We start from the raw sequence: 20,456 nt of genomic DNA on the forward strand, positions 1-20,456 counted from the left end.
ATGTCACAATCAGTGTCGGGCTTGAAACATGGCGAGTCAGTGAGAATCTCCAGACATGGCTGCCAGTGATCCCTGATGGGACTTCACTGATCAGAACATGACTGGTGGAAAAAAAAACATATCTCTGTGAAGCTGTCTATGAAGCTTTATTTGTGTTTTCCTTTGGATTTCAGTAGCTGTTGCAGCTTGAAAGTAAACCTTGTTAAAATCTGTCAATACATGACAAATTTGTCCCTAATTTACAGCCGCAACATTTATTGTGTGTGCAACAAAAGAAAACGTGTTTTGGTTGTTGGAAAATTTGAGAGAACAAGTGAAAGTATTGTTAATCACAGCGGGGACAGTGAGGGAGTTGAAGAATCAGCTCATTCCTGAAATAATGAAGCAAACCAGAAACACTCTTCTAACAAGTCCTGTTGCATGCTGGGATGCTTATAACTTCCCAAATGGGATGATGTGACTTAGTGCTGAGCAGTATGACCAAAAATTTGTATCAAAATGTTTTTTTAGGATTCTGACGGTATATATTTATTAATTTATTTATCTATCATTACTAAATGTATTATTATTATTATTATTACCATTATTAATAATACTATTATAATATAGGTTTATAATGGGTCATTCTTCTGTCAGGAGTACATTAAATACCTATAAAAAAATTCAGCGTCACTCCACTGTGACAGTGAAGGACTCTACTGAGACACATACATGGAATAAGTTAACATTCAGTGTTTCCCAACTGATCCAGCCACAGGGTCCACACACTTTTAATATATTCAGCCTCATGCTTGTGTTTGGTCATGTCATTGAGCTATTTTGCTGTCTCTGTCAAGTCAATGTGTTAGTCACTCACTCTACAACAGGGAACAGCACTTCAAAATAAAAGCTCCGTGCCTGAAATTCACTGTACTCAAAGATAAAGTGTGTTTTTTACAAACTTGACACGTTCCCGAGTCACTTGTGGTCCATACAGAATGGACCCGTGAACCACTTTTGGGCCGAGGTCCACCAGTTGGAAAGCACTGATATATAAATTCACTCCCATACAGTTGTCATAAACAGGGAGATTAACTAAAGAGAGGAAGGCCTTTTTTATATCAGTCAGTAAACATGTTTATTTCTGCTGTAAAGTTGGGCATTTTAACATGAAGGTCTATGGGGATTGACTGGCTTCTGGAGTCAGCCTCATGTGGCCATTCAAAGAACTGCAGGTATGACACGTCCATGTTGGCTTCATTTTTCAGCCGCGGTGGTTGCCTCTTGGTTTTTCCTTTTTAAAGAGAATTACTGTGGGTTATTAATGGTAGTGTTATAAAGTTATAACCGTTGGCAAGAAGGGAACACAGTTAATATGGACCCTCTCTCCAACCGTAGCACTCACTTCTGCTTATTGAAGAGCTCCAAGTGTTTCAGCTACACACCAGTATGACTATGTAGTATATGAAAACGAGTAAAGTGGATGATCCAGTATAACACCCAGCACTATTACAACTCTTAGATTAAGGTGCAGTGTGGCTCAGACTGTGAGGGAGATATTTGATCAATTTAAAGCCCAACTTTGTAACGATGAACACTCCATTAATCCCTGAATAAAAATCAATCAGTGTGGTTTAAAAAAAGGGGCCACCGTCTGAACCTGGAAAGGCACTTAGTGTGAGTGGGGAGTGTGTATATGTGTGTCACAACATCTCTGTCTGTTTGTGCCTGTTTATTGATGTGTGTGTGTGTGTGTGTGTGTGTGTGTGTGCACCTGTGTGTGATGCCCTTGTGGAAGGTGCCCTCAAGGTGAGCAGCCTAACTTGTCAGATCAAGAGAACGACGTATTTAGAGGTAAACACAGGAGTGCATTAGCCCAGAGGGGGCACCGCAGAGCACGGTGCACGGATCAAACTGGTGGCAGGGATTATTTTGTGTGTGTGTGGTTGTGTGGGTGTGTGGACGGGTGGGTGGAGGGTGGCTGCGGGATAAAAAACCCTGACCTTTCGGGAGCTGTTAAATCGTCCCGGTGGTGACGCCAGGAGACAAGCCCCTCAGGTGGAAGGGAATGGCTGCGGAGTGAATTATTTAGAATGGGACTGAGGTTTTTGCAGGGCAGGGGGGAGGGTGTCCATGTGTGGGTGGAGGGGCTGACGCTTGGGACTGATGCCCCGTGACAAGCCCTATGAAGCTTTCATTGGAGGATCTGCCTCCTCCTCCACCTCCCGCCATTCCTCTTTAGTTTAACTTTCAGCTGATGGGCTGCTGGTTCTGCTCTGCTCCATCACCAATGTTGGCATTGTACATTTCTACAAACCAAGCACTTGTCGGTAGTCCAATGTTTTCCCTGTGAAAAAAAATAATAAAGTTACACTAAAATGATGTATAACAGAGCTTTCATACAGCTTTGCACACACATTACTCTTGGATGGATTACTCGCGAATGCAGGCTCGCACAGAAATGCCACGCATATCACATGAAAGCAGAGCTTTCCAGTGATACCACACACATCATTGTGCTGTCATCCCATCACGCTATAAATACAGATTGATTGTATACAAAATAAAACCTGACGAATTTCTTTACAATCCATCTTGTTATCAGTCACTTCATATAGTGAGGAATATCGTATCTTACCACGTCTTAGGCTTGCGTGTGTTTCTCCCTGTCTATCCACATTTGTAGTCCGGCTTTCAAGATGCAAATATCTCCATATTGTCCAGTTGACACTCCATCAAACTTTGTATGACAAGACCAGCCACTTCACCTTTGCGCACCCAGACAACTGTAGCCTAATTATGCATGCTGATAGGGCCGTAGTCACCTTATACATTGAGGGGGACATGACCCCCCCCTTCCAACGCCCAAAATGTCCCTCCAATATATAACTGAAACTAAAAAACAACAACAGAAAATACTGGCAAACATGTCCGCCTGGCACAAACCACATGTTTTGGACAGCTGTGAAGTGATAGAATGTCCTACCATCATGGTTCTTATATTGCCAGATTCCAGAGAGTCTCCCCTCTTCATATATGGCAGAATATGTCAACATCCAACTTGCTATGCTGAGATACATGTAAAAATGTAAGAATTTAGTAACACGGATTTGTTTTTTTCATTGATATAAAAATTAATATAAAATACAGGCACATAAAAGGACGTGAAATGATGGCAAATCTGGTTAGCCAGCAAGATATAGAAAACAAGATATAGCATGTGTATGTAGCCTTTTTAATGACTGTGATATGAGCTTAAAAGTAAAGGCAGTAAAAATACCCCAAAAATGCCTAGGGCCCATAGGGTTAAAGCGGTTAATTATTTTTTACCAAGACATAGCTGTGTTTCCTTCCAAGATAGTACCACAACAAGCAGTTGTTTATTACCGAGACAAAGCTGCATTTCCTGCCAGGATAGTGCCACAAAAAGAGGTAGCTTTTTACAGACAACGTTGCATTTCCAGTCGGGATAATGCGCCATGGAAGAGGTTGTTTTTTACCGAGACATCACTGTGTTTCCTGCCAGAAGAGTGACACAAAGAGCAGTTGTAATGTGCCAAAACAAATCTGTTACCTGTGCTTTGTGTCTAAACCTAACCACACATTAGCTACAGTGTTGTTGAAATGTAAAGTTTCAACATGTCAGCTACATAATAACATGTTAATTGGATGTGTCCGTAGTTCGCAGGATTGTACAATACCAACAGTTTTTCTTGTGATTGGGTTGCTATCACTGTCTCTCCTTTATTCCTTTGCTCTCTCCCTGTTGCTCCTCGTGTGTCCCTGTGCACCCAGCGGCCTCGACAGGTAGTTGTTTGACAGTGACAAGGAAGCCGTTTCTTACCCCCCACTCTGACAGAGAGAGACATGGCTGCTGAGATAAAAGCCACAGTGCTTTGCTTCTGTGAATATGGACTTTCATTCACAGACTCTGTGTTGTCACCTTCTGTGCCTGTTTGTTTATCACAGTCAAATATTGCCTCCAACGCTTGAGTGAGACACATAATGTTGATTGTAGGTTAGGTAAGGAGTGTTTGAGTTTATATTTGGCCACAGGCTGCTTATTTTGTGTGTTAATATTTCAACATCCTTCTTGTGTAAACAGTAAGTGTGACTCCATTTTTCTCCCAGTTTATCTCTGGGAAGTAAACACGATGGCTTCTTCTAAATTTGGCACACCCCACTTTTGATTATTGTTCCAGGTGTTTCATTTGCACTTCTAATATAAGACATAATGGTTGGTGATTCAAAATGAAAATGGAAAATCACCAGTAAATTGTAGCAGTTGCAATGTGACTGTCACTTATTGAAATCATGTTTCTGCAATTTATTGAGTTGCAATAATCATTTTTTGCCTCTTGATTTATTGTCTTAGGTTTTGGCTTAACTGAAACAGTATATTTAACTATGGTGGTCGACACAAGAAACGTGAATGACCCTCTCTCGGAGATGAGACGCTGATCTAGAACCTGCAAATGTGTGTTCACCTTTTTTCTCTGATAAATGAAGATTCAGATGTTCAGAAGGTTTTGACCAGGAACTGAATTATCCACAGAGGTCTCTTCCTCTAAAAAAAATGTACCCGGTGATTTAAACCAGTAAAAAAACACATTATAAACCAGTTTAACGTTAAAAAGTCAGTGTTTATCTGACGTTGCTTATTGCGTAGGGGCTGGTTACCGACATGAAAAACCCTCTCTAGAGCCTGCAAGGTGTGGACACCGGATAGAAATGACATGAACTACATCACAATATGAGACTGTGAAAGTGTTGTGACTGTTAGTGTGATCACTCTGCTGATGGAAGGTTGAGACAGACTCAAGTCATCACTCCTGCACTGCATGTTTCCAGTTTTCCACATTTTGTAATCATTTTATTTCTCGCACTATATTGTTATTGCGTTGGGTGGGAAATGTTTGTGTATCCCTGATGAGATCTACCACAGACATTATCACTGCATGGTCATATCCTATAGCATTTAATTAACTCACTGTCATTCAGTGCTTGGAGAATATTTCTCTGACCTCTTTGTGTTTCTGCCATTTTCTTCTCTGCTTAAGGGTGCTTTCACACCTGCCCTGTTTGGTTCAGTTCAATCAAACTCAAGTTTGTTAGTCCCCTCAGTGCGGTCCGTTTGGGCAGGTGTGAACACAGCAATCACACTCAGGTGTGCACCAAAACAACCAGACAGCTGAAAGCTTCTTTAAGAGGTGGTCTCATTTCGGTTACAGACGAACTCTGGTGCGGTTCGTTTGTGGTGAGAACGTGCTCCGACAAACTCAAAGCAATTATGCAACTTTGTAACAAAATAAGTCCCCGATTCAGACCAAAGCAAGACAGCTCAAGGTCTGAAGGCATCCTGTGAAGGTCTTAAACCTATTAAAAGTTCTCCTCCCTGCTCCTAACAGTTTTTCAACTTAGAAGCTCTTTTAAGGACTAAAATGCTTTGTGAATGACTTTTATTTTCACCAGGAACTAGTCTGAACTTTAAGGGGAAATTCTAAGAAAATGTCACAAAGAATTTCCTAAGAAATTTGTCACTACTTTTTGTACTGGGAAACTTTCTGAATATGGCCCCTGGGCTACTGAAGAAACACGGCAGTGTAGCAAGGTAATCACTGTCGACGACGACCTGCTTCCTATGTCGATATCAACGGCTCATTCTAAAGTCAGGAAAACACAATGACTCGTATTTTCAGATAATTATACACTTAAAAAACATACTTGCTGTATTATATTTCATTTCTGCCAATATATTCTCCTAAATCCTGCACACTGGACCTTTAAATGTGTCATTAAATGTTGTTATGTGTGGCATCTGTCACATTTTTAACAGGTCAGGCCAGGCTTAAGTCTCAGCAAGAAGATGCAAAGATGTTTTTTCCCAAAATGTCAAACTATTTCTTTGAATTAGATTTACATGTTTGAGACTGTGAGTGGTGTGTTTACATTAGTAATGTTTTCAAACAGACACAGAAACAGTTCTCAGTAAGAACTGGTTTGAATATTCCCCAGGTCATCTAGAAGTTAATAGTTTTACCCTGAACATGCAGGTCAAACATATTTTGTTGTGTTTTTATTATCTACTAACATCTGGTTGTACAGAGTCCTCTTGACCCTGTTGTATTTGGCAGAGAGGCTCTGTGGTCTCTCCAGCAGTAAACACTCTTGGGTATACTGCATCTTTGTAGCTCCGGGCAACAAGGAATCCCTATCGCCATGGTGACGCTGTCCATCATATGTGTCAGCGCGGGGCCGTGTGAGCCGTTTGCATTAACGTGAGAAGTCACGATGGGGGGAGCAAGCTTTAAAGCCTCGTGTCAGCAGGTCAACCTGCTGGGTATGTACACACACTCTCCCGCTCCGACCCTGGAAAGCACTGCACTCACAGTCCAGCACAGAGATAGGGGCAGACGCATGTCCATCACCATGGTGACAGCTGGACACCACAGCTCGGCAGCGACAACAACACCTCGACAACAACAGCAACATTACCCACGACACTCCTTCAGGAAACCGGCGCGGCTCAGATAAACATGACAGCGATGGAGCAGCGTCGGTGACAGCGAGCTAACTCACTTGCACGCACCGAGCGCCTAAAAATGGGTCTTAGTTTCAATTAGTGTCTGCATGCTCCCAGCAGCGAGGCAGCAGCTTCTTAATTTGTGGAGGGACGAGTCGATGGAGAGTCGGAGGCAGAGCGGGCCGCTGAAACAGATGGGCCCTGCGTGACACTGGGCTTCCAGCAGGGGCAAAATCAATGCTCATAACTGCAAAACAGAAGAGAAATTAATAATTATAATATCACAAGATTGCTTTGCATTGCCGGTGCAATCTAATTAATAGCTGTTTTGTTTGTAGCTTGTTGTTCTTGCTGCCTTTTTTCTTTTTTTCTTTTTTAACTGTGAATGCTAAATGTCTCTGAAGTGAGGAAACATCACGTCATGTTCTTTAATTCATCCTCACTTTCCTTCTCTCCTTCCTCACTTTCTTAATGAATTCCTCTCATCTCTTATTCTTCTTCTCCCTGTGGAAGTCTTTTGGTTTTCATATGACATCAGCAACATTTAAGGACAACAATGAACATAAATGTTGTTTTTATTCAACCATCAATCGAATTATTTTAAAATATGTAACAGTCTGAAGCACTGCTTCATAGCTGCTGAAATGACTCCACTTTAAAGGCACATGCATACAGTAATAGATTTATGGCATGTACTCATGTCTTTACAGAATTGTAATTTTTCTAATATTTAAAGGTATACTCTGCAGGATTGTCGGTGACTGTTTTTAAACGTGCTCGCCTGCAAAAGTTCAAGTAAAAGCCAGCTTCAGATTCACTCATTTGGTGTTTCATCTAGCTATATTTGTGGGGTTTTTGTCTCTGTGTCTCTTGGATACCTGCTGCTTATGGTCTGGCACCTTATTGCCATCTTTTTATAAAGCCCTGATCTCACCTGAGCGCTGTGGGGGCACACACCCATAAACACCCTGAGCATAGGAAACAAGAAGAAATTATGAAAATACAGACAGAGGGCAAAGTCTCTGCAGAACAATACACCACCACACACTGAGAGTGGGTCACATGTAATGATTGAGATTGATTACTTGTGTTTGAGTCTTTATGTTGTTTTTAGGAAAACATTGCTTATTCCTTCTTTAAATATTGCTTACTGCCTTGATATAAACACAGCTAAATCTTAAAATTGGCCTTAATGACAGCAGCAGCTTTGGTTTATTGGACTTAAAGTGTATTTAAAGTTGACGTTCTTTGTGTTTCAGACCTGTCCGACCAGCTGCTGGAGGTGGTGGGGCTGGAAGGAGCCATGGAGATGGGTCAGATCTACACCGGCCTGAAGAGTGCAGGAAGACGCCTGGCACAGTGCTCCTCCGTCACCATCAGGTTGGTGTTCATTTGCACCACAACTTACTTTTTTGTCATGATTTGTTCTCCATTTTATGAGCATCTTTGGTAGATTTTGTCAGCATTAGGTCAAAGCCAACGGTTTAATTTTAGAATTTAGGTATTGAAATGTTAAGGAAACACACCGACGGTGAACGCTACACGTCAAAAAAAAATGTCCCCTTTTCAATGTACAACCCCACATAGGCGGTGGCTAAAAACACGGCAGTTTACGCTGCTAATTTCCAGCCTTCCCAGCCCCGGAATTGAATGTAAATTTTCCCACCTCACTCTCTGTTTGTACATACCAGCTCCTGTAGCAGCTCTTTTTCTCTGCTCCTATGGCAGCTCGACTCCTCTCCTCACCATCGATGTTTAAACTCTGTAGCTGTTAATTTGTCTTGTGTGTGATAAAGAATGATGATGAAATGATGAAAAGAGACTCATTGAGGTCAAGAAATATCCCACGCTAAACCCATAATCCTGTGATTATAAAGACAGTGGCCAAAAAGATAGTACCTGGCGAGTCATAGCTCTGGAGATCGGCTCTTCGGGTGGGTAACTGAGTTTGATTAGGGGCTCTCAGCACATGATTTCAAGCTAATGTAGAGGTGGAAGAAGTACAGATCTTTCAGTAAAAGTAGTAATAACTTGGTGTGGTTGTTTGTTGACAAGCTGCAATGCGATGTGTCCAGTGTGTGTTAGGAGCTGCACTTGACATGCGTTGGTGCCGGTGTGTTTTCAGCTTTAGAGTCGACATCTACGGGTGTCTAGAGGTATCAGACACTTAAATTTAATGCCGTTTTTAGACATTTTCAATAACCAAATTTAAGACAAACCCTTTTTTCTCACTCAAACATTGTAGGTAAGTGTAAAGATAAGTATAGAATATGTGTAGAGGGAGGTTTTATGTAGGAATATGGTTATTAGAGTGAGTTAGGTTAATCTATGCAAGTATAAAGTACACAGACAGTGATAGGTTTGAAGATTTGTAACATCTGTACTGTCGACTTTCAAGCTCAACAGCGTTAGTCATTTTCACAAAAATTAGAATAAAAATTAGATAAATGGTGTGGCAGTTAAGACTAGTATTTATATAATTAAATTTAAGACCTGCAGACATCCTTATTAATTATTCTGGTGTAACATTTTCTGATTAAAAGTTGAATTGTAACATGTCTTCTTCCCTGACAGAACCAGTAAATCCCTTCCCATGCAGATTGATGGGGAGCCTTGGATGCAGACTCCCTGCACTGTGAGTCATTAACCATCTCTAGCACCTTTGACGACACCCATCTTCCATGTTGTGTGTCATCTCAAGTGTGATCGGTTACACCTGTAACCACATGTAAGGGTGATGTACTGAAGATACTTCTCTACATCGCTGCAGCAAGGTGACAACTTCAACTACAGGAGTTGTTCATCTTAAACTAGCTTTTCAGCTGGTTTTTATTTACTCTCATTTGATGGTGTGATTATTCGAAGCCCCCACACAGACAGGCTACACCAGAACAGATGGTTTCACCTATTTTGCCTGATAAGAGTTCCTCTGTTTATTGGTGATTTATTTCGCTGCCTCAAGCGCCTCCACTGATCTCGATGATTCCATTGAAATGAAGTGAAATTGCAGCAAGCATTAAGACTCATGCAGAAACGAGTTGTTAGTACCCAATGATTTCTGGGATTCACCAATGTTTTGTTATCAGAGCACTCTTACCAAGATTGTTTTTAAAAATCTCATTTTCATAGTCTGCAAATTATTAGTTTAACACAAGAAACACAAGTTTTAAATATGAGTAACATAAAAAAAAAGCATAAATATCATGAAATCAAATTTAGATTGTATGTTTAAGTGTAATTAAATTGACTGGATAATTAAATTTGTGGGCTCAAGAACTGCTCCATTAATCCCAATTACTGTAACCTCAGTTACTGTGCGTCCCTCGGGTGACCAGTGGTGGAATGTAACTAAGTACATTTACTCAAGTACTGCACTTGAGTACAAATTTGAGGTATTTTAAAGCCCAGTACAGACCAAAGATTTGCGACAAGACAAGTTGAAACAGGCGACGACTTGCAATGTGCTGCTCTGCAACGTTCTAAAAACCTGCCAGTTCACACCAATGCAACTAGATGAGACAGTGTATCATCTCTATGCAACAACTCTCTGTACAGTTGCTATGGTCAAGTGGGATTCATCATTCAGCAGGCCTGGGTAGGAGCAGATTTGGATGTTTAAAACTGTTATGTACATCTGGAGTTGACTTCTCTTCTTTTTTCTCTTAACAGAAAATTAAGGGAAAATATAAGAGAATTTTAAATGCCATCATTATAATGTTTACAATACCAGAGTTTACCCCACTCACTAATTTATGTCTTTAGTTTCTAAACAGGTTGATGTTTAAAAAGACAAAACACATTCAGCGGAACAGCACTGCACTAATGATATTCTAACACAACAATCTGACAGTGAATATAAAAGTATTTAACGGCCTGGTTTCAAAATAACAGACAGTCAGTGTTCCTGTCATTTCTCCCACAGATCATTGTTTTGTGTTTATTGATGCAAGTCTCACTTCTCCTAATTTTCTTACCGTCTGCGTCTTGAACATGTGCTTTGACGAGTGTTTGCCCTCTGTCCAAGTTGTTCATTTTTCAAAATGAAACTCCTCAGTTTGCGTTGATTACGGTTGTGTTTAGCTTTAATTACAACGCCACTGCAGATGAAGTGCTGCCGAGATTTACATATGGATTGCTCAGGCATCGCTAAGAAACCCAGTGCATGACAAAACGAGTAGCCTGCAAGGGCTCTTGTGTCCGCTGGCACAACTCCACCAAGCAAAGTTAGGATCTGACAATCCATAATTGTGCTGCAATGATTTCCATGGTGAGTTATTCATACTGTATGTCGGGGCTGAATTTGAATCAGTCGACCTGTTAAATGCTTATAAAAACACCGCAGTTCAAATGGGATGTTAACCCACTAATTATTAACAACAACAACTATGCAAATGCACCTCAGTTCCTCTGCATGCATAACATATTTAACACCATCCAACCATTTGCATTTTTAAGCGACATATGACATGAATCACAGTCTCTTTGATAATTAGCTCTAAAATAACAAACTGAAATTTTACTGTATTCCCAGATGTGATTCTGGTAAAATGTCACTTTGTTGTTTCTTAAATATAAAACCTGTTTAGTTTTTATGACCTTGAATGACTTTTGATGGTATTGGAGTGTATTACAGAGATAATTTGTTCTAATTGTTTTTAATTTTTAAGAGCTGCATAGCTCTATGTAGCTCTGTATCTGGGGCTCTTGATGCTTATAAATGCTTGATGTTGCATCTTTAAAACAGAGCTCAGTTATCATCCAGATTTATTTCAGGTATTTCTTTAGATCTCCCTGATGGGACCAGTGTCTTGCCTAGAATGGTTGTGATTTTTTGTCTTTTGTGAAGTGCCTCAGAAACATTAAGCTCAATCACGTCTAATGATGGCAGAAAGCCTACAAAAGCTGGTAATTGCTACCGAGTCAGAGTGCAAGTACAACAAATGGCAGCTTTCCTTTGAAGTGAATGTGGTCCCTTTTAATGCAGATGGCAGCATTTCCTCTCCCCATTACTGCGTTTAGACTCTTAGTGCAACGGTTTAATGAACTATGTACTTGATTTGGCAACGCGAGATGGTTGATATTTGTAGTTCCACTGATGGCATCATTGTTGGGAAACAGGATATTGTCAGATGCTATACCAATAAAGCCTATACTTTACTAGAATCCACCATAATGTATGTTACCATTCATTATCAGACAGATGGACCCCTGGGATTCTCAAAGTTTGTCATATTAAGGACCCTTAGAAGTGCATTGAACAGGCCCTGTTTGACAAGAACCCATATGGACCCATTGTTGTGGATGTATTGGATTACATTCTGCAGGGAGACAGCAGAGGATTAAAAGATAAATATCATTGTTTAATTGGAAAAGAAATTCTAGTGATTTAAACTGCAGTTAAAATTATGTTCCTCATAATGTGTAGGACCCAAATGAGCCCCTTTTTGGACCCCTGTAGTTCTCAGGTGAACCACTGATTTACCTTAAAGCTGAAATTTTCCACATTGCCCTCTCCCATAGTGAAAGCGAGGCAGCATATTTAAATATACTCATAATGCACACCCCCATATATTCCTAAGTGCTTTATCATAGGCAAATGGACTTGCTTGAGTTTCTTGAAGATGTTTCACTTCTCATCCAAGAGGCTTCTTAAGATTCTACTAGATGAGAGATGAAACGTCTTCAAGAAATATAAGTCCAGTTGCCTACGATATAGCACATAGGGTTACCAGGACCTGGATGAGTAAGAGTCTTCACCAACACCCCATATATTCAATCAATCAATCAATCAATCAATCAATCAGTCAAATTTATTTATATAGCACCTTTCAAAACAAATCAGTGTCATTCAAACTGATTTACATTTTGATTGAAAAATACAGAGAATAAAAAAGTAAAATCAGAAAAAGGACTGGATATATTGATTTAACAAAAAAAAAAAAAAAAGTACTATGCTTTAAAAGGCATCATTGTCCAAAATAACCTTCAGCAAATGTAACCATAATTATAAATAACCTAAACTGTTGCCATCACTATTAATACTGGTTCAAGTATTGTGGTGTGCTTCAGTTCTGCGTGTGGTTTGTGCGTGGTGCATGACGTACCTGAAAGCCATACTTAAGCAAAAGTACAGATTTCTTGCCAGAAAATGACTTTAGTTGAAGGTATTAGAATATTACTTAAGTAAAAGTCTTAAAGAATCTTATATTTAATGTGCTTAAGTATCAAAAGTAATTTTATTATAGTAAATGTACTTAGGTTTTGAAAGTAGAAGTCAAGTAAATTATGGTAATAAAAAAGTGACTATTTTGTACATACAGTAAAGGAGTATAAATGAGCCTTAAACCTAACTGTGACCATTTCACAACAGTAACCACATGTTACAGTGTGTGTGTCAGCTGTGCATCACACAGATGGATTGTGGTTTTTATCTGGTATGTTTTGTATGTCCTATTTTTGCTATGGACCCTCTTATGATTTGGAAATAAAGTTTGGATTTGAATTTGAATATGCAAAAGGAGGGCCTGTGCATCCATGTAAGGGCTCGTTTATGCTCAATGTAGATACAGAGACAGACGGAGCCTTCTGTCTGTACTCTGGCTTTATTTCATCCATATTTGTGCACGTTTCCTTAAAGCTTATAGATACGGACAAAAAAAGCAGTACCACCAGAGACCGTGGAGACAGTGTAGTGTAGTTCAAGCAAGATACGACCACAGGAGACAACAAAGAAATTTAATGGCAGAACAAAACCAATTGTTAACATAGTGAAAAGAATTCTCCGTCTACATGTCCCGATGTATTTAAGACCTCATAGACCACAACTGTCTACAACACTGCCTGTTATGTTAGCCATCATAAAGGACGCATGGAAGTATGAGGGCAGTATGAGCATGTCTGTTTTCATATGTAAAGGCAGTATAAATGAGTCTTAGGACATGGGGCGTGACCGTTCGTCACTATTTGATGACCTGGGATTGAAAACAGTTTGAATCCACTGCCTGGGAGAAGGGGTACGTCCCAAGTCTCTTATTTTATACTGCTAACTCCTTACTTGAACCGGAAGTCGTTCGAGCTCCGCCATCTTTAAGGCTGTCTCATGTCTCTTATTCCTGCCAGTAAGGAGTTAGCGTTAGGTGTTAGGAGGGATCTGTTAGGTGCGATGAGTAAGGTAACACGAGAGGTTCCTAACAGGAAGTCTTTTTCAGCTTGAGGCCATGACGTATAAATACCCGCCCCCTACGTCTGGCTCATTTGAACGAGATGGCGGAGAAACAGCGCAAGTGTACCCGTTACATGCATTCTTTGCAATGAAATGCTGTAATTCACATGCCTACGTGACTACAAAGAGTAATGTTAATGATATTTCATGCAAGACTGTCATGTTGTTATTAAGTTTATTTCATTCACAACCCGTTGCGTTGTTCAGCGGACTGTCGGTGATGTGTGGCTGTTAAATGTGCAGCTGCTTGAGTGATATAACACCACGCACACACACATACACAAACACATTTGCCCATCATTAATTGTCCTGCATGTCATGTGAGTGGAATAATGTTTAATAGGCTGTAGGTAATATTAATTATTAATATTAATATTAATTATTATTATTACTTTCATTATGTTGTTGTAAGCTACTGTCATTACCGTCTGTCCTGCATCTCTCTCTCTCTCTCTCTCTGTCTCTCTCTCTGTCTCATACGGATTACTGTTAATTTATCATGTTGATCTGCTCTGTATGACATCTATTGCACGTCTGTCCGTCCTGGAAGAGGGATCCCTCCTCAGTTGCTCTTCCTGAGGTTTCTACCGTTTTTCCCGTTAAAGGGTTTTTTTGGGGAGTTTCTCCTGATCAGCTGTGAGGGTCCAAAGGACAGAGGGATGTTGTATGCTGTAAAGCCCTGTGAGGCAAATTATGATTTGTGATATTGGGCTTTATAAATACAATTGAATTGACTGAGGCAGACTGACAGGTCTGATATGTCTTATTCACTCAGCAGCTGACTTGTTGAATGATGGCGAGTGGATTTAATAATAGTGATAATAATGATGATGATAATAATAATGATAATGATGCTCATCACAGTGACAGTGGCAGGGCTACAGACCGTTCTTTAATTGCCACAAACTTTTGCAAAAGACTCAATAACAATGGTAATACATGCAAAAGTGTGTGACCAAAGTCGTGGGGGGGGTTACGGCTTTGATCAGCGGATATAATGTGACTTGGGATGTACGCCAAACGCTGGCTCCGTTATGCAGCAGATCCAGCAGCTGTGCCGCCCATAGGTGCCGCCGTCATCAGAAAAGAACGTCGCTTTACGTGACGCTTCAGAGTAAGGCCGTCTCATGTCTCTTATCAGCAATCCTCGCTCTTCACTCCTAACTCCTGACTCCTTAAATGTTTTCCTAAGTGGGAGGGACTAAACACTTAGGTAAGGTGGCTAGGTTAGGTGGTTAGCAGTAATTTTAAGGGACTTGGGACGTACCCAAGGAGAAAGAGGAGGTTGAGGGGCCTTGGAAAGCTCTACTCAGGTGTGACTCATAATGCTGATTAGATTAAAGCAGGTGTTTTAATGGGCCACAGATTCTTGAAACATGTGGGACAATGGACACACAGAAAACAGGAAATGGTACATGGATATTAGCTCAATCATTTCCTCACATATTCTTTGAAATGCAACAAGCAGCTCCAAAATAAAACTCAGCTTCTTTGCCTTTTTTCTAACACCAGATTGAGATCATCCACAAGAACCAGGCTCCCATGTTGATGGGACCCCCACAAAGCCGAAGCTTCTTCTCCTCGGTCATCAGACGAACACGCACTGAGAGCAAAGACTGATCGGTTCAAGATCTTCGAGTCCTCAGAAGCACATGCAGAGCAGCGGTCACAAGTTGATCATCACTCGGCCCATTAGTGAAGAGGCGGGGCCTTTGATGCCTGTTTGATAGCCCAGCGTAAAGTAGCAAACTGTAGGTTCAGTATGTATCGCCGGCAGCGTGGAGACGTGACTGAGAAGCCCTGATTTTATCCAGAATGAGGTGTGTTTAGGACTGATGCTTCGATCTACAGTGTGCAGAGTAGTTTGGCTCCAAAAATACTGAAGCTATTTCGGGAAGTCCAGTTTTATAAAAAGTCTGTTTTTATTTTTGCTGTTGTTATCTGTGTCACGTGGAAAAAAAACACAGATGAATGTGTTTTTGTGATATGATGTATTTATTTATTTATTCATATTTTGCTGCTATTGATGTTTTTTAAACCGTTTTTTGCATTTGCATACCCCTGATGCATGACGGACAGTGAAAGAGGTTGCTGCTGTTGAAGTTGACATATCTGGAGCTTGCAGTCGATCTTTCCAAAGTGTTTAGTAGGAGGTGAAGTTTCTTTGCTCAGCATTTCTTAAGCGCCTCACTCATGAATGGCTTCAAGTAGTGAAAAGACAGAGAATCACTTATGCTTTCTTTTAATGGTTCCTGCAAGTCATCCTTGTCATGTTTTGATCTGCTGTGTTGCCGCTCCGTCAGTGGAAAGATTAGGAATGATTATTGATCTTCATAAAAAATGCATGACACTCTTTGTTTTACGTCGCACGAGAGATTTCCAGACAGTTTTACCAATTGTGTGCACACCTTCCGTTGCATGAGTGACCAAGATCTGGTTTGACACTTGTGGAAATTGATCGTTGTTTTTTTTAATACAGTGCTGCTCGGTTTAACCATATCATACTTTACAAGATGGCTGCATTTCAATGAGACCCTGTGTTTTTCTGAACAGGTACTCAGGTACTTTTGAAGTGAAAAACAATGACTTTCCTGTATGAGATATTCACAAGAACTAGTCTGACTGCCTCTGGTCATTGATTTGCTCCATTGTCTACAGTTGAGTGTTTACAGTCCGCTGCACACAAAGGCGTACATTGACCAATTAAGGTCTAAATACAAAATGACTATTGACATATATATCTAGTACAAGCTTGATTTAAAGAATCAATACTGAAAATCAGTCCAATCCAATCGTTAGTTTTAAGAGGAATTTTACAGCCACTCGTGCTCACATGCCATCCATAAAACAATGCTCCTTTTAAAAAATTTGATCATATGAGAGTCTCCTTATACAAATAAATGTCATTATTCTGATTCAGTACCTTTTTTGCATTCAAGTAACATGTATCTCATTCAGTCTCACCAAAGACAAACTAAATCTTTTGTACCAGTGAGACGCACACCCGATAAATGTGTTGTTTTTAACTGACTTGCACTCCTGCTTGTTTTCTGAGAATGATTTTAGGCTTGACTGTTTCAGTCTTTAAAAGTGCCATACGCTAGTGGAGGCTGAGGTCTTATGAGTCTCCCATCTCTTTGCTTTGTACGGTGCTGCATTTGTACAGTGAGGTTGTATTTTTGTACACAGTATTTATTTATTTTTTCGCTTACTGCTTTCACTCTAGAACTCACACCATGTTGTTCTGCCTAAAAAATTCTGCCTGCCAATGTTGACTGAGAAAAGTGATAATGAAAATAATAATAATAAAAAAGCCTTTGTTGTTTGACATAGTGTTCTGGTGTTCTTTGGCCATTGACCTTTGACTCTCTAATTAATACACATTATGGTACTTAACGTCAAACTGAATTTGTATTCTTCTGGTTTTGTTAGAGGGAATGTAAACTATAATACTGCAGGAAGGAGTCCGAAAAACGAGTTAGCATTTCAGCACCCCTGGTTCTGTCGTCTCAAAACTCGGTGGGATTTTTCATGGGTTTTTTGTTGGATGAATGGATAAACATTTTGAAGCTGGAACAAGTCTTAAAAAAACTGCAAACCAGGCCAATTATGACTTTATTTTGAATTTTGGATCCATCAAGGGGGCAAATAGGACAACTTCTGGTTTGCTGTTACTCAACTTAAGGAAGTTCTGTGCCATCCAGGGAGATACAGCTGTGTGTCATCAGCATAGGAGCGGAAGGAGATGTAGTCTTTTTTTTAATAATTTAGCCGAGAAGAAGCAAGTACAATGAAAAGAAAATGGGACCTAAGCTGGATCCTTGAGGGACCCCACAGGAAAGAGTGGCTGAAGAAGAGGAGTGATTTCCTATCCTGACAGAGAGGCTTCTATTTTTGAGGTAGGAATGAACCATTGTAATGCAGTGCAACCAATGGAGACACCAAACTGGATGTGTTGTATCAGGTGTTGTGATCCACAGTGCCAAAAGCTCACCGAGGTCAAGAAGAATTAGCTGTGAAACGGCTATAAACAGCTCAGTTGTTAGCTACGACAGACCCAGTAGCTAACGATATATATTTTTAATGGTAGCTAGGTACTGAAGTTAACAGTGGACCCCCTATAGCAAGTGAATTAACTTTTTAATTCTTGCTAAATACTGAAGCTAAGAATAGCTGCCTAAGTATAGCTAACAACAGCTAATTTGTAAGCCATTGAGAGCTACTGTAGCTAATGTCGTACTTTAGCTAACAAAAGCTAATTTTTTGGCAATGGTAGACCCAATAGCTAACAAAATATATTTTTAACTAGCTGAAGTTCACAGTAGACCACCTATAGCTAGTGAATTAGCTGTTAAACTGTTGCTAAATAATGAAGCTAACAATAGCTGTCTAGGTATAGTTGACAACAGCTAATTCGCCATATAGAGCTACTGTAGCTAATGTCTAACTTAAGCTAGCGAAAGCTCATTTGTTAGCCATGGTAGACCCAATAGCTAACACAGTATATTTTAAACTATAGCTAAGTACTTAAGTTAACAGTAGAACCCCAATAGCTAGTGAATTACTTTTTTAATTTTTGCTAAATAATGAAGCTAACGATAGCTGTCACACTATAGCTAACAACAGCTAAATCGTTAGCTACTGTCGCTCCTGCATTGTTGTCTTTTCTCTTTATTGAATCCAATGGTGGAAAAAGACCACACTGTCAAAACTCAACAAGCACTGTAATCTCGGTGTGTTTCCAAATTCTTTCAATCATGACACTGAAACACAGAATGACATTAAAATAATTAAAATCAGTTATAAATCGCCAACAATGTTGACTACTTTAGTGCCTATATTGCTTCAATCAAATTACCAGTACCAACATTGTCAGTTGTTATAAAGATGCATGTCCCCTTGGAACAAAACTAGGCTAATGCCGGGGTTGCTATCAATGCAGAAAAATAAATACAAATTCTTATTAGAATTTTAACAAAATAAGTTCAAAACAAACACCAAGATACTAAATTCTTAACAAAAAATAAATTTATATTTCTAGGCACGTAGGCTACCATTGGACCTCGTTAGACTGGAGAAACAGTAGTGTCCTCACAACTAAACCAAAATAAATCTGTCTATGCTATTGTCTGGAGTGGCACTTTGTTTACTGCGTGTCTCGGTGTCAGATGGGTGGACGCCTGCACTTGAACTGCATTTCTCCGTCCTCAGGGGGGTTCAGCAGGAGTGACACAGTACTTCACTTCACATCCACTTCACCTGCCTGGTAATGGAACCCTGCCTGGATCCAAGATGGCATCAGCGTGACCACTGCTGACTTCCGATATGTCCGTCTTTCAGTCAGGTGTTCAATGCAATGGTAAAGTTCCCTTTATCCTAGATCTGTCCTATATGTAAGTGTAGGGGAAATCTTTGTTGATTGTTGCACCGTAGAAACACATTTTAGCAACCACAGTTACAAAACAAATCAGGTTTAATCCTTGTTGCGGTAGGAAACACTACTTTTCAAACTCACAGTTTACTTTTCTCCACCACAAGCCCTCAGAGTACTTTCAGGTACAACTCCTGTTAGACACAGATGTGCCATCAAATGTTTTATTTTTTGTGAAATGAAAAGCTGCTTAAATTTATCTGGATGATATGCTATGAAAGAAAGCCATTAGAAGACAAGTCAAGTCTGTTTAATTTATGCAGCTCAACATAGTCTCAAACAGCTTTACAATCTGTAACCTCTCCAACATATGACACCCTATAGAGCCTCAGTTCAGATAAGAAATACACACATGGTGCAGAGTGAAGCAAATCTACCAGCCACTTGCATATTTACCAGGATTTAGCTGGTAGATGGTGCTAATACTGTACTCTGATATAAATTAATTAATTTTGCCCCACCTTCATCAATGTCAACATCCAAGAGATGTACACATTTATAAACCAGTAATTAGAATTCAGTGATACATTATTCTGAAATGTGCCACTCTGCATAATAAGTACCCTGCTTTTACTTTTGGTACTTTTTGATGTGCTTTTACTTTGGTAAAATTTTGAATGCATGACTTATTTGTAACAGTATTTTTACACTGCCACATTGCTGCTTTTACATAACTACATGATCTGAGAACGTCCTAAACCTGAACACTAATATACAAACTATGTAAGGTCAGGAAGAAAGACATTTAAAAAAAGGCAAGATAACAGTTAGAATGAGGATATTATGTAAGTAATGCTCTTAATATGTACTAAGCCAAAAATTGTTAAAGATAAAAAAAAACAAAATAAAAAAACAGGTAACAATATAAAATCTGTTGGGAACATTTGCAAAAGTTGTTATCAAGCTAAGGCTACGAGTATACAGAAATACTTTTTTGATCCCCGAGGGGAAATTGTTAGTTGTTATACCCGTTATAGTGTAAAACTTCAATTAAAAGCCTCGTCCCAATTCAACGCCCAGCCCCTTTCACTAGCCCTGTGTGGCTACACATTTTGACAACTAAAGGCCTGTCTCAATTAGGGGCCTGGTCTGGTTGCCAAGCAGTTTTTTTTTTATAGTATTTCTTTGGATGTGTAAAACCAGGTTGTTGACTACCCACCTGAACTAACATCAGTTAGCTGGTTGGATAACACATACAAATATAAATGTTTAAACTTTTGTTAATATGGAGATGCTACCTATTGTTAGCTCAGTTAGATTCTCCACAATCCAATCATTCAGTTCATTTTACCGAAACCACA

At 39.8% G+C, this 20,456-nt stretch overlaps 1 protein-coding gene across 2 annotated transcripts in view; it reads left to right on the top strand.

The window, feature by feature from the left end:
- Positions 1–17,052, top strand: part of dgkb (diacylglycerol kinase, beta) — a 112,346-nt gene extending 95,294 nt beyond the window's left edge. For both annotated transcript variants that reach the window (XM_033641666.2, XM_033641667.2), the window contains 3 exons: positions 7,762–7,882; positions 9,077–9,137; positions 15,237–17,052. In XM_033641666.2, the coding sequence (XP_033497557.1) occupies positions 7,762–7,882; positions 9,077–9,137; positions 15,237–15,344 (290 nt within the window). In that variant the 3' untranslated portion in view covers positions 15,345–17,052. The remainder of the gene's footprint in view (positions 1–7,761; positions 7,883–9,076; positions 9,138–15,236) is intronic.
- The last annotated feature ends 3,404 nt before the right edge of the window (positions 17,053–20,456 follow it).

Source organism: Epinephelus lanceolatus, chromosome 10, assembly GCF_041903045.1.
Source record: "Epinephelus lanceolatus isolate andai-2023 chromosome 10, ASM4190304v1, whole genome shotgun sequence".
Lineage (NCBI taxonomy): Eukaryota > Metazoa > Chordata > Actinopteri > Perciformes > Serranidae > Epinephelus > Epinephelus lanceolatus.